Source organism: Lagenorhynchus albirostris, chromosome 21 (assembly GCF_949774975.1).
Source record: "Lagenorhynchus albirostris chromosome 21, mLagAlb1.1, whole genome shotgun sequence".
NCBI classification, from domain to species: domain Eukaryota; kingdom Metazoa; phylum Chordata; class Mammalia; order Artiodactyla; family Delphinidae; genus Lagenorhynchus; species Lagenorhynchus albirostris.
Window position 1 is genome coordinate 17,811,816 of NC_083115.1, and position 16,114 is coordinate 17,827,929.

A 16,114-nucleotide genomic window follows, 5' to 3' on the forward strand; every position below is an offset into this window, starting at 1 on the left:
CAATAAAAATATAGATGGCACGTACGCTTTTTTTTTTGGCCACACGGCACCAGGCATGCAGGATCTTAGCTCCCCAGCCAGGGATCGAACCCATGCCCCCTGCAGTGGAAGTGCAGAGTCTTAACCACTGGACCATGAAGGAGGTCCCTTATAGATGGCACAATTAAAAATGAACAAAGACCTATAATATAACACAGAAGAAAATCTTGATGATCATGGGTTTGGCGATGACTTTTTAAATACAACAGCAAAGGCGTGATCTACAAAAGAAAGAACTGATTAGCTAGACTTAATTAAAATTAAAAACTTCTGCTTTGCAAAACACAGTCAAAAAAATGAAAAGACAAGCCACGGATTGGGAGAAAACATTTGCAAAAGACATTTCTGATAAAAACAACTCGATTAAAAAATGAGCCAAAGATCTTAACAGAGACACCTCACCAAAAACATACAGATGGCAAAATAAGCATATGCTCTACATCATGTGTCATCAGGGAAATGCAAATTAAAACAACGAGTTACCACTACACACTGACAAGGACAGCCAAAATCCAAACACTGACAACACCAAATGCTGACAAGGATGTGAAGCAACTGGAACTCTCATTCGTTGCTGGTGGGAATACAAAATGGTACAGTCACTTTGGAAGTCAGTTTGGCAGCTTCTTGCAAAACTAAATACACTCTTAGTATGTAATCCAGCAATTACTTTCTTTGGGATTTATTCAAAGGAGCTGAAAACCTGTACACAAGTGTCTATAACAGCTTTATTCCTAATTGCCAAAACTTAGAAGCAACTAAGATGTCCTTCAGTAAGTGAGTGAATAAACTCTGATACATCCACACAATGGCATATTATTCAGCACTAAAGAGAAATGAGCTATCAAGCCATGAAAAGATACGGAGGAAACTTAAATGCATATTGTAAGTGAAAGATGCCAATCTCAAAAGGCTACATATGCATGATTTCAACCATATGACATTCTGAAAGAGATAAAATTATGGAGGCACAAAAATAACAGAGGTTGCCAAGGGTTGGGAAGGGAGGGATGGATACGTGGGACACAGAGGATTTTTAGGGCAGTGAAGCTACTCTGGATGATACTACATTGAGGGATACATGTCATTATAAATCTGTGCAAACCCATAGAATGTACAACACCAAGACTGAACCCTAATAACCTATGGGCTTTGGATGATAATGATGTGTCAATGTAGGTTTATCAATTATAACAAATGGACCACTCTGGTGAGGGATACTGATTACGGGGGAGGCTATGCATGTGGGGGGAGGGGTATACGAAAAATCTCTGTACTTTCTGCTCAATATTGCTGTGAACCTAAAACTGCACCCAAAAAAAAAAAGTATTTAAAAAAAGGAAAGAATTTGAATAGATATTGCTCCAAGGAAGATACACAAATAGCCAATAAGCACATAAAAAGATGTTCAACATCATTAGCCATCAAGGAAATGCAAATCAAACAACAATATGAGACCATTTCACACCCACTAGGATAGCTATAACCAAAAAGACAGACAATAACAACTGCTGGTGAGGATGCAAAGAAACTGGAACCCTCACACAACGCTGCTGGGACTATAAAATGGTGCAGCCTCTCTGGAAAACAGTCTCAAAAGATTAAACATACAGTTACCATGTGACCCAATAATTCTAGTCCTAGGTATATACCAAAGAGAACTGAAAACATACACAAAAAACTTGTATATAGGACTTCCCTGGTGGCGCAGTGGTTGAGAGTCCGCCTGCCGATGCAGGGGGCACAGGTTCGTGCCCCGGTCCGGGAAGATCCCACATGCCACGGAGCAGCTAGGCCCGTGAGCCATGGCCGCTGAGCCTGCGCGTCCAGAGCCTGTGCTCCGCAATGGGAGAGGCCACAACAGTGAGAGGCCCGTGTACCGCAAAAAAAAAAAAAAAAAGAACCTGTATATAAGTGTTCATAGCAGCATTATTCATAATAAACAAAAAGTGGAAACAACCCAAATATTTATCAACTGATGAACAGATAAATAAATGTGGGTGAATATACACAATGGAATATTATTCAGCAATAAAAAGGAATGACATACTGATACAGGCTACAATACGGATGAATCTTGAAAATGTTATGCTAAATGAAAGAAGCCAGTCATAATGGACTATATAACATTCCATTTATATACAATGTCCAGAATAGGCAAATCTGTAGAAAGAAAAAGTACATTAGTGTTCGCAAGAGTGTGGGGAGACAGAAACTGGAATTGATGGGTATGAAGCTGGGTATTCATAATGGGTATGAAGTTTCTCTTGGGGGTGATGAAAATGTTCTGAAATTAGATAGACAGTAATGATGGTTACACAACACTGTGAATATAACAAAAACCACTGAACTGTACGCTTTAAAAGTGTGACTTTTATGGTTATGTGAATGACTTCTCATTTTAAAAAATTATGCCAAAAGTTAAAAAAGTCATAGGAAGTGGCAGAGTAAGAATTTAAACTGTGGTCACTTCAGAGCCACACTGTCACCCCCCCACACACTACCACGCTAAAAGCTGATGTTCATTTGTCAAATTAAGCATAGGTGGAATTCATTCATTCATGAAACAAATTCACTCACTATTTATTCAGCACTCGTTATGTGTTAGGGAATGGTTTTGCTTGTTGTTTTTTTTTTTATTGTGGCAAAATACACGTAACATAAAATTTACCATTTTAAGTATATTCAAAGTGCTGTGTAACCACCACCGTTATCCCCAAACTTTTTCATCACTTGAAATGGAAACTTTACATCTATTAAGTAATAACTTTCATTTTCCCTTACCCTAGCCCCTGTTAACCTTTATTCTACCTCTGTCTCTAAGAAGCTGCCCATTCTAGACATCTCATAGAAGTGGAATCACCCAATATTTGAAGCTTTTTGTCTGACTTATTTCACTCAGCAAAATGTCTCAAGGGTTCACGCATGCTGTGGTATATATCACAACTTTGTTCCTTTTAACGGCTACATAATATTCCATTATATGTATATACCACATTTTGTTTATCCATTCTTCTATTGCTGGACACTTGGATTGTTTCCATTCTTTGTCTATTGTGAGTAATGCAGTTATGAACACAGGAATACAAGTATCTGTTTGTGTCCCCGTTTTTAATACTTTTGGGCATGTATCTAGGAGCAGAATTGCTAGATCATACAGTAATTCTATGTTTAAGTTGTTGAGGGACTGCCAAACTGTTTTCCATAGCAGCTGCACCATTTAACATTCCCACCAGCCACGTCCGAGAGTTCCAAGTTCTCTACATCCTTGCCAACACTTGTTATTTTTATTTATTTATTTATTTAACAAGAGCCACCCTAATGGGTATGAAGTGGTAATCCAGAGTGGTTTTGATTTGCATTTCCCTAATAGCTAGTGATGTTGGACATCTTTTCATATGCTTTCATTTGTATATCTTCTTTGGAGAAATGTCTACTCAAGTCCTTTGCCCACTTTTTAATTGAGCTCCTTGATTTTTTTGTTATTGTTGAGTTATAAGTGTATTAGTTTGCTTTGTGAAAACAGATGAAACCAGAGAAAGCAAAGCAGCATCTTTCATATTACAAAGGAACAATCTAGCATACCTTTAAATATTATATTCCTCTCATGCTGAGAAATGTATTTGTTTACTGTCCATCTTGATACATGATAGGCGAAGGTGGAAAAGAACAAAAATTAAACTACTGGGAGTAAATATATTATTTATGTACAAGATAGAAAATTCAATATTCAACTGAAAATAATTCAGGGTTAATTTTTGCTTAAAAACAACGAGATCCATAGGGAACTCTGACCTAACTACAAGCATATGGCTTATGAGAAAATTTTCCAGAATATGTATTTATTGACTGAATTTATTTACATCAGACTATTTTCAAAAGGATTTGAGACCTTTATAAAGTGATAAAAAAGAAACAGTCCTATTAAAAAAGTATGCCACTCTTGTATTGCCATTCTGTAGTTCCTTAAGGGGGTTCCCTGATCCTATTAAGGAAATCGCTTCTATGTCTTAACAGGCATCTCAAACTCAGTTGTGTCCAAAACTGAGGCCCGGGTTCCCTCTCACCTCGCTTCCCATCTTCCCCTCCTGTAGCTGTTCCTGTCTCAGCAATCCACCCTTCCAGGGCGGGGGGCAAACAACCTTGGTGCTGTTCTTAACTCCTCTTTTTCTCTCCTCTCATCTCTACTCTGTCAGTAAATCCTTAGCACTCTACTTGTAAATATATTGTTTATTTCCACTTCCACTGCTACCCACCACCCCCTCTTTCCAGCTTTGCCTACCCTCCTACCTCCACCCAGTTTATTTTTGCCCAAGAGCCTGCTAAATGTTAACTCCGAGCTTGGATTCCTCCTGGGGATCTCCTCACAGCCAGGTGAAAGTCCGCACGTTCTCTGTCCCTGGTCCCCCTCAAAGCTCATTGCCCACGACTGCCCCATCCCTGCCCCTCACCCACCCTGTCTTCCTGTTCCTCCTTGAAGACTCCAAGCACATTCCTACTTCCAGACCCTCTGCTGTCCTTAGGTGAGCGGATGCCTTGCTCCCTCACTTCTAGGTCTCTGCTCAAGTGTCATTTTATCAGGAAGGCTGTATTATCAGCATATATCAATAACCACCCTAACTCACTCCCACCAACATCCCTCTCCTTGAATTTTGCTATTTTTCTTCATAGAATTTTCTCCATCTCACACACACACACACACACACACACACACACACACACACACAGTGTATATCCCCTAATTAGAAAGCTACCTGGCAGCTACCTGCATTTACACAGTATAGAATGAATAGGGAATCTTAAGGCCTATGACACACCATGTGTTCAGTACCCACACCCAACTCGCACCAGAACAACCAGACTTCAACTAAACTTTTGCTAAACCTACTAGAAGTGAGGATTTCAAGAAATGCAGGTGGTTTTGAGGAATGCTTAAAAAACTCCTGCTTAACCACAACTTGGAAAACTAAAGAAAAGGTAACTGCCGCTGTTACACGCTAGTGGTGTGTTTCACTGTAACGAACTTATCAGCCTTGCTTTTGAAGTGAGATAGTGTATTTGATTACACAGACTACCTCCCCAATATTGTCAAATATTGGGCAACAGAAGAGACTTTAACAATTGGGCAATAATCTGTCTTAAATCAAAGCAAAATGCTGACCTTGGTTCTTTCGATAAAACCAAACTGCAATAATAAGAAAAAACAAGGGGCATGTTTAATAATCCAGAGGCAGCCTCAAGGCAAGAATGTGAGCAGGGCTGCAGAAGGCCTCGCCCTGGGAGTGTAAAGCCAGACCGGAGTGAGAACCCAGACCACACTCTCTCCCACTCTCAACATCCAAACACAAGATAGCGTAGCTGCTGAGAAAACAAACTTTGCAGCTACACTGTCTGGTTCTGCATCCTCACTCTGCCCCTTTTAAGTTATTTCACCTCCGTTTCCTCATTTGCAAAATGGGGATAATAATAATACTTACACCTAATAGAGTTATTTCAAGGACTAATGAAATGAGTGCCTAGCACACAGCAAGTGCTACTGAAGGATTTTCTTTCACCAGTACTATTATTATATTGCTATTGTTACAAACAGCCACCAAAAGTATATTCAATCTCACCAATAAGCAAAGCTATAGTATATAAATTAATGAGAAACCACACTTCACATATCATTCTCATAAGAATAAAGGAAAAAAGTTCCTCTGCTACACTGGCAAAGCAGACACAACTCTAGAGGAAAATCTAGCAGAAGATATCAAAAATCTTTAAGATACGTATAGAAATGGAACCCAAAATCACACTTTAGAAATTTAATCTGAGGCAACAGAGAGATCTGCCCAACAATTTAAATTCACTGATGTTTATCAGTTATTTATTCTAGTGACGAAATGGAAGCAAATTTACTATCAAATAGTAAGTGATAATAAACTTGGTTAAAAGCTGTGAAATGCCTGAAATTTTAGTCTGCTTGCAACCTAACAAGTTAGCCTGCCGCAGTTTCATGGTTGCTGAGGGAAGACACAAGACTCCTGGGTCAGAAACAAAGGACTTCATTACTCTCTGCACACCAGGAAGCAGGAGCTCCACGTCTGCATCAGGTGCCTACACCCACCCCTCCCCACCTCCCCAGTCTGAGGGGAAACAGCAGCCCAGTGGATGCTGCACTCCGAGCAGCTCTGTGTCCCAGATGAGGACACTCAGAGCATCATACACGCCAATCTTATAAGAGGGCTGCTAGCAACCCTGACCAACCTTTGGCCCCGAGGAAAATGTTGTCTTTATTACCCGGACAGCAAACAAATCTGCCCTTTGCCCAAGGGAGAAACTATTTCTCTCTTCCAAGGCTGTTTACTATAAAATCACCCTTGAAAAGATAACCTCAGAACAAAAGAACAGAAATGTTTACAGGAGAATTAACTGCCTCCCAACACTAAATAACTTATAATGCATCCACGCAATGTGAGACCATGTAGTTACAACAAATCACTTTTCAGAAGAATATTTAATAAGGTGAGAAAAATATTTATGGTATACTGTGACATACAAAACACAAACTCTCACTCCCCAAATTACACACACACACAGGCATAGAGAGACAGAAAGAGAGAGGGAAAACAAATGTAATTTTGCTTTATAACACTTTTCCATTTTTATACAAAGAAAAGGGCTCACAATATACAAAGTTAACAGCAGTTCTTCTTGGGTATTGAGATTGTGCATGGCTTTTATTTTCTTTCTGCTTTTTTGAACTAAATTTTCTGTAATGTATTACCTTTTTAATCAGAAAAAAAGGGCTTTTAAAAAAATATACGTGGATATGACATCAAAAACACAAGTGACAAAAGAAAAACTGGGTAAGGTGGACTTCATCAAAATTCAAAACTTTTGTGTTTCAAAGGACACCATGAAGACAGTGAAAAAAAACCTGACAGAACGGGAGAAGACATTTGTAAGTCATATATCTGATTAGGGACTTATATCCATAATATATGAAGAACTTTTGCAACTCGATAATTAAAAAAGACAAATAATCCAATTAAAAAATGAACAAAGGATCTGAATAGAGAGCTCTCCAAAGAAAATATACAAATGGTCATTAAGCATATGAAAAGATGCTCAAAATAATCAGTCATTAGGGAAATGCAAACCAAAACCATGATCAATACCACTTCACACCCACTAGGATGAATAAAAGAGACAGACAATAACAAGTGTTAGCAGGGATACTAAAAAACTGGAACCTTCACACATTGTTGGTGGGATCTTAAAATGGTATAGTCACTTCCAGAAAACAGACTGGCAGTTAAATATATATACAAATATATATACATACTATACACACACACACAAACAACAATTATTGAAATGGAGAAAGATATAAATAGATAATTGAGGAAAGTAATAAAATAGTCAATAAACATATTTTTGAAAATGCTTCAACCTCACTAGAAATAAAAAAAAATGTACCATGAAATAACACAGTGCTATTCCCCCTTTAACAAATATTTTTCAAATAATTAAGCAATGGTACAGTGAGAAAGACACTATGCCCTATTTCTGAAAATTGATATATTTTTGGAAAGTCATTAGGCAACATATATCAACCATAAAATTGTTCATCTTCCATGACACAGTAATTCCATCTAGGGCTCTAGCCTATATGCAAATAATAATTAATAAATAAGATATTCTTCATTATATTATTGGAACAGCCTTATGGGGAAATGGTTAATGCGATAATGACATTTCCATAGGATAAAAAAATCACATAGTCTTCTAAAAGCATGTTTTCAAAGACCACAATAAGGTAAATGAAAAGAAGCACACTACAAAATTGAATTGGGTGATCCTAAATTTCTAAACAAGCAAATAAAAAGTGTGAGTATTCATGCAAAGAAAAAAAAATATCAGAAGGAAATATACTCACATATTAACAGTGGTTAATTTCCATATTCTTCCTATTAAGGAATTAAAAGTAAATATACTTTTATAACCTGAAAATGTATACTTTTTAAAATAAAGATGAAAGAGATAACACTTAGTGCCGATGGTATAATGACAGTGAATGACACAGAGAAAGCCAATCTTCTCATGACTCTACTGATCTCTATCACAAAGAGATCTTGCAAATGACATCACTATTTTCAAATGGGGGTATGGAATTTTGAATTATAAGCTGGTGAGTTTGACATTAAATCTAGGCAAGATTCTAAAATGGCTTCCTTAATGGAATTTTGTATGAACCTAGAAAAGGAAACTATCAGTCAGCAGGAGGATTCACTCAATCATTCGCAGGCTACTCAGTTTTTTCTTTGAGGAGCTGTTTGGAGAGGTGATGGAAGCCAAGTTTATCAAACGGTAAATGGCACCAAGCTGGGGCAACTAGTGTATCAAGATGGAGAACCTGAGAGAGAGGGTGAACTTAAGCTACTAAGAAGTCACATCTGCCTAATTTAGTTTCTTCCCTGGATAAGGTCACGGATGAGGTAATAATAGAGGGCAAGGCTGTTAAATAGTGGATGGTACCCGACTGAGAGGAATAGCAGATGTATATCAGGATCCAAAAACAGTCTTAGGGATTAAGCGAGAAGCTAAATCCAATGAGATAACATTCAACAAAGCTAAGTGTAAGATACTATCATGCAAGGAAAAGGCAGGGGAGACTTGACTTCACAGCTCAGTGTGTGGAGACCACTTCAGGGCTCTCTTCCACAGGCCACTGAGCTGTGGCTCGAGGATATTTAAATTTAAAAAATAGTTAGCAAACTTTACTCTCTCCCAGTTCAACAAAACCTGAAGTAATCATATACTTTTTGTAACTCATTGAGTAAAGTAACCAGGATATAAAGGGACTTAAAACCAAGCCACTGGTTGGTTGCCAGAAAAGCAGGGCTAAGCCAACTACTTAGGTGAGAGGGAAGGATTATGGAGGTGGTGGCATCCTAGGAAATCCGCGAAGGGCCATTTCCTGGAAGGAGGGTTGATGTATTGGGGAACATTCCAGGAGACAGAGCTAGACACAATTACTAAAAACTACAGTGAGCCAGATTTTGACTCAATATGAGGAAAACTTCCTAATGGCTAGAGCTGTCCATGGTCAGCGTGGATTGCCAAGGGACACAGCAAGTTCTCAGAATCAGAAGTAGGGAGCTCGGGCCAGCTGGGCACCGGGCTCAGAGGAAATTCAAACAGGATTCTAGTCTATTCTCCCCTCAGATGCCTGAAACACGTTCATGTCTTGGCTAACGAGAGTCATCCAGACTCTGCTTAAGACACATGTAATCCTTCAAGAGATAAACTAATTTCTCGTCTATAACAGGTATAATTGTGGTAAAGAACTTCTCTATACGGAGCCAAGACCTTCTCCTCCGCAGTCCCTTCATTTCTGCTCGCTGGGACTATAAAGAGTTTTTCTAAACCCTGGACCATAAAGAAGCTTTCCAACACTGAAAGATATCACGTAATGAGAATCCTTATAAAGACTGTTCCTACTCTCATCATTCCACTCTGGGCAATAATTAATTAAGAAAACTGTACCAGGTATTCTCCTAGGGGCACAAAACCCACATCCCTATGAGTGGATACAGTTTAAGCAAACCCTACTCAAATGAATAATATGCAACCATTAAAACAATAAGTAGGGAGATGACATCTGAATAGAAAATATATATACAAAATAACGGTGGGCAAAGATTTCAATAAGAGAGATAAAGCATGCTATTTTCAACTATATAAAAAGGGCATATTATCACAAATTAGAATTGAATTTGGAGTGACGTAAATATAACTTCATCTCATTAGGTTGTTTTTCTAAGAAATTGTTTAAATGTATAACAATAAAAATCTATACTCTCTTTCTTTTTTTTTTTTTTGTGGTACGCGGGCCTCTCCCTGTTGTGGCCTCTCCCGTTGCGGAGCACAGGCTCCGGACGCGCAGGCTCAGCGGCCATGGTTCACAGGCCCAGCCACTCCAGGGCGTGTGGGATCTTCCTGGAACAGGGCACGAACCTGTGTCCCCTGCATCAGGAGGCGGACTCTCAACCACTGCACCACCAGGGAAACCCTATACTCCCTTTTGATGTAAACCTAATAATAAAAATCTATACTCCCTTTTGATGTAAACCTATCTCTTCACCCATTTAAACAATTAGTCCTAAAGTGCCTAGGTTCTGAATACTACATAAATCATTCTAGATTATTAGATGTATATATATTAGTTGTATAATATGTAAGATGTACTCATAAGTTTCCTCAAAAATTAAAGTTACTATATGACCCAGTAATTCCACTTCCAGAGATACACCCAAGAGAACTGGAAAGTTATGTTCTCCCAAAACACAAGTATATGAGTGTTCATGAGCAGTGCTATTCATAATAAACAAAAAAGTGGAAATAACCCAAATGCCCACCCACTGATGAAAGGATAAACAAAATGGAATAATATTCTGCAATAAAAAAGGGATGAAGCACCAACACCTACTACAAGTTGGATGAACCTAGGAAGGGTTATGCTAAATGAAGCAAGTCACAAATTGCCACAAATTATATTACTCATCTATGTGAAATGTCCAGAACAGGCAAATCTAATAGAGGCAGGAAGTAGACTAGTGCTGCCAAGGGCTGGAGTAGGGAACGAGGACTGACTACTAATAGGTACTAGGTTTCTTTGGGAGTGATGAAAATGTTCCCAATTAGACAGTGGTGAGAGGTACACCACACAAATATACCAAAAAACACTGAAATGGGGCTTCCCTGGTGGCACAGTGGTTGAGAGTCCGCCTGCCGATGCAGAGGACACGGGTTCGTGTCCCGGTCCGGGAAGATCCCACATGCCGCAGAGCGGCTGGGCCTGTGAGCCATGGCCGCTGAGCCTGCGCGTCCGGAGCCTGTGCTCCGCAACAGAAGAGGCCACAAACACTGAAATGTACACTTTAAAATGGCTAAATGGTGAATTTTATGTTATTTTAATTCTGTCTCATTAAAACAATATATAATGACAAAAGACATATCATTAGATATATGCTATATATTTTATAAAATATATTGACATCCACAAGTACTTAATACTATTAGAAGACTGACAATATGGTACCTAGCATGGGTACAATGCTCAAAAGGCCTGGATTACTAAAGAAAATATTAAAAACTGAAGGGCTGAAATTAAGAATCACTCATTCCTTCTATTATCCAATTCTTAATTTATTTACTGTGTGCTTACTTGGTGCCAGAAACTATGTTAGGTGCTGTGGATACAGGGGTGAACAAGATGTGGTCCTCACCTTCACAGGGCTCCTGGTCTAAAAGGGGAGCTTGACATGAAACAAATAATCACTTGCATATATATAAAACATGTATGTAACAAGGGGCATAAGGTGAAATATGGGTTCCATGACAGAATATATCAATAACAGGCAGCCCTGATTTAGGTGGAGAATTGGGCAATACCTTCCTGAGGAAATTATATTTAATCTGAAACTATGAAGATGAGAGATTTAGGCAGGTGAAGAGCAGGGGGATAAGAGTATCCTCTGGATGGAACAGCAATGCAGAAGTCCTGAGGCAGAAAAGAACCTGTCACATGTGAGAAACCCACAAAGGCTAGCTGTGATCAGAGCGTGGTGAGTAAGAAGACGACTGTCACAGAATGAGGCTGAGAAGTAAACATGGGTCTGTCCAGGCAGGCCACTCTGGGGATTCTCACTCTATATTCTGGGTACAAAGGGAAGCCACCCAAGAATTTCAGCAGGGAAGTAACATGACCAATTTGTGTCATAAAAGCATCACCCAGGCTCCCTCTGTGGAGGAGGGATTGGAGAAAAGCAAAGAGGAACCAGTTAGGAGGCTGTGAGAGTAACGGCTCAGACCAGGGATGGGGGTGGAAAGGAACAAAAGGCATTTTCAAGGTCTATTTGGAGTTTTGGAGGTCATCACATATTCTATTTTACAACTCAAATTTACATGTGTGGGGAAAAAAATGTCTTCCAGAAAGACCAAAACATAAAAAGTAGAGATTACTTCACCAGGTTCCTAGACACATTAGCATCTATCCCATACTAACCCAAATCCTACAAAACACTTCAAGTTACTTCTAAAAGCCCTGAAGGCTTTATATATAACTAAGTAACACGTGAACCCAAATTATCCCTAAGTTTCTTGCAGGGTTTTTTCTTACCAGCAAGTCTTCAGAGTGGCAGAGAAAACCAGACAGAGAAGTAGAAACAAAAAGTTCACTGTGATGCAATACAGGTAATGCTTGGTGTCCTACACACACCAGCAAGAAAGATGTGCAAAGCATCCAGATTATACATGGGCATCTCTCTCCTTACACTGCACTCCAGACACTGAAGCAGAGTACAGAGGCTGTGATGGATATCGCACAGCTTACAAAGAGTAAATGAATGACTTCACTGTAATAGGAAAACAACTGTACATTATACATGCATTTCCTTTCCTCTTAAAATGAACCCCTGCCAGCCACATGGTAAATACACTTCAAACTTGAGTGTATACCCCTCACAAGCCACCTAAGACGTGAAATCGTACAATATAAGACAAGCTATCTATTCAGCACCCCCAGAATATAATGGAAGCCCAAAACAAAGACGAATATGACCATCAAAAATTATACATTTTACAACACAAGCTCTGTAAGTAGTACGGTCCCTTTTCATTTATACTGTGAAAATTAGTATTGCACTTAAAAATGTAAAATGAAATTGTTTAAAATATCGAATCACTATGTTGTGTAACAAGAACTAACACAGTGATGTAGGGCAATTACACCTCAAAACAAACAAACAAACTCATAGAAAGACCCAATCTGTGGTTACCAGCGGGGCAGGCTGAAGGAAGGTGGTCAAAAGGTACAAACTTCCAGTTGTAAGATAAATCAGTACTAGAGATGGAATGGATAACATGATACATATAATTTACACTGCTGTATGTTATACATGAAAGTTAAGATAATAAATTCTAAGAGTTCCCATCACAAGAAAAAATTTTTTTCTATTTCTTTAATTTTCTATCTAAATGATGATGGATGGTCATTAATTTATTGTGGCAATCATTTTATGATGTAAGTCAAATCATTATGCTGTACACCTTAAACTTATCCAGTGCTGTATGTCGATTCTATCTCAATAAAACAGGAAGTGAAAAATAAAAATTTTTAAATTGTTTTAAAAATGTAAAATAAAATGATACTGTTTAACCTCAAGGAATCATGTCACGTCATCATTTCTATCTTTATCACTGTTAGGCTTTCAGCATCTTTGAGGGAGTAATGATTTATTACAATATACCATAGTTACACAACTGCCTGACAGCATCTCCAATGCTCCTGCGTGTTAAGACTCAGCTCTTCGGGCTTCCCTGGTGGCACAGAGGTTGGGAGTCCGCCTGCCGATGCAGGGAACACGGGTTCGTGCCCCGGTCCGGGAAGATCCCACATGCCGCGGAGCAGCTGGGCCCGTGAGCCATGGCCGCTGAGCCTGCGCGTCCGGAGCCTGTGCTCCGCAACGGGAGAGGCCGCAACAGTGAGAGGCCCGCGTGCCACAAAAAAAAAATTAAAAAAAAAAAAAAAGACTCAGCTCTTCTAAGAAGCCTTCCCTCACCCTTTATGGTAGAGCTGATCCTCCGTCCATTGCCCTCTCTGCCCACTGTCCCTTGTACACATCTCTCTCCAGATTTACAACTGCCTCCGTTCCAGACCAGGAGCTCCCTGGTCTGGAGCTTCACAGAGCTCACACAGGAGCTTCTCACAGGAAAGGTTCTCCAATGCTTGTGGAATGGAATGAATGAATAACTGGATTGGATCCCCCCCAACCTCTGTAGCTTTTAATTTTTTTCCACCTGCATTATCCTAAATGTTCATGACTCTCAACTCAATGAAATTTCAGACAATTATCCATTTCCCCCCATTTCCTTCTGTTTCCTGACAGAAGATTTATGGTACAGGGTGTTTATGAAAACGGGTTTTAAGAACAAGTGAGAATGTTGCTTGATGTTCAGGTTTGCACACATGGCTTTGTAGAGAATGAGTTTGAATAAGGATGAGAAAAGGCCTTTACTCCCAAAATTCATATTCCATAGGAAGAAAAGCACTCAGTGTCATGTCACCCTATCACTACTGACATTCACATCAGACATCACTGTTATCAAGAGCCCCCTTCATCATGACAAAGAAAGGATGCCCCTGGCAAGGGCAGAGGGAGTTCATGAGTTAAATTCCTCATTCCAGAATAAATTATTTAGCATCACTTAAACCCTGAAAGCTCTGAGCCACCTATCTTGTGGTTTACGGCACTCTCCTCTAAGTTTACAATTTCCCGATTGTGAAGCAACGATTTAATTCCATAGTGCAAAATCAATACAACTTAACTTTACTGTTGGAACTCACATTATGTGGCAAACTGAAAGATTTTATTCTTCCACTGACATAAGACAATCGTAAAGCTGCCTTTATAAAGAGAAACCATTCCGGAATTTTGGAATGAATTTTTCTTACTGGACTTACTGCACAGCAATGGCCCCATGAGATGAATACGATCCCTGGGGCCTCCTAAGTTCCGCCCACTCAGGCCCAGCTTTGACTTCACTGTCAGGACCTAGATTTTGAACAGGAGATCATCCCGGAAACGCAAGGCGCTATAGTGGTAGTAACAAGAGACAGCCAATAGGTTCCTGAATTAGGTTTTGTCACTAATTTAGGGTTTTTATCAGGAATGTCGATCACCTTTTTCGTTCTAAATTTTATTACTAGTACAACCATGAATAGTAAGGTTTGGTACAGGGGTCAACGTTTCCAGTGTTATTTAACTGAAATGATCTGGGACCAGTCGCTTTTGTTGAGTTGGCAAGATCTGGTGTTGTTTAAAACAGACCAGTGGACGAATCTGTAAGCTGCAACACACTGGAAAAGGCAAGAAGATGGAAGGATTGATAATATTCAGCCTACAGCGAACATTGATCATCTGCTCGGTGCAAGGTCCACTGCAGCTGATAGCCTGAGGACCAAGAAGCAGAAGGGCGAGTTGGGCGAGTCTGAACCCTTAGATTCAACAAGCTTCCCGAGTGCATTCAACGCACCTGCACATAACTCGTTTCCTTGCACCTGTTATTAGGAAGGCTTGTTTCTCTTTCAACTGCTCAGAGCAGCCAACAGAAAAAAAAAAATTTTTAAAGCCGCAACCTAGTGCTAGACCAGAAGGAAGCGTTTATCAGCCTATCAGCAGCCCCATTACTCTACTGGCAGTTAGGCTTCCCTCCCGTTCAGCCCTCTGTCCACTGAGCATCCCCAAGGACAAGAGGTTAGATCCAGCAGCAGCCAAGGCTAGGCCTGTGAGGCAGCAAGAGGAAGCCCAGCCTCCCGGCGAAGCGGGAGAGGCTCCGGCGCCGCCTCCTCCCTCGCTCGCTCGCGGTGCCACTTCGGTCTGCGCCGGACAGGGAAGCCGGGCCTCCAGCCGGCTCAGCATCCTTCCTCTTGCTCCCGCTCTCCCTCCTCCGCCCGCGCCCGTAGCACCAACCTTGGGCGTGCGGATGTGCTCCATGGCGAGCCCGCGTCTGCTGGTCCCGGGCGGGTGAGGCCTCACGTACCTGCGCGAGTCTGCAGCGCGGCGGGAAGGACGCGGGGAGGGGGCTTCGCGCCCGGGAGCGGGCGGGTCTCGGGCTTAGCTCCGCCCTCAGGTGCGGCGGCGCCCGCGCGAGGCAGGCGTGCGGGGCCCGGGGCGCCCGCGCGGCCCTAGAGCGCGCGGTCCTAGAGTGCGCGTCTCTGCGCCACTGCCACCTGCACCGGCTGTCGCCGCCCCGCCCCGCCCCTTGCCTGGCTGCCTGGCTGGGGTCGCGGGAGCCAGAGCCGCTCGCTTCCTCTGAAGAAGGGCAGCCAGCGTAAGACTGTCGGGTTACTGTTCCCCGAGACACAATGGGGGCCGTGCGGTGGGTGTGGCCTCTTGGAGGAGAGATGGGACCAAGCGCTGCTCCACACCGCCCATGGGCTTCCTTCCAGAGCGTCCCAGGATAGGTGGGACTTCAGGGTGGGGCGGGAAAAAGGCTGCCACAAACACTCCAGATCCAGTGTGGC

At 41.1% G+C, this 16,114-nt stretch overlaps 1 protein-coding gene across 1 annotated transcript in view; it reads right to left on the minus strand.

Moving 5' to 3' along the window:
* MTMR7 (myotubularin related protein 7) overlaps window positions 1-15,629 on the minus strand; it is a 94,420-nt gene extending 78,791 nt beyond the window's left edge. The window contains exon 1 of the mRNA XM_060136365.1: window positions 15,561-15,629. Coding sequence (XP_059992348.1) covers window positions 15,561-15,584 — 24 coding nt within the window. The 5' untranslated portion in view covers window positions 15,585-15,629. The remainder of the gene's footprint in view (window positions 1-15,560) is intronic.
* Between the last annotated feature and the right edge of the window lie 485 nt (window positions 15,630-16,114).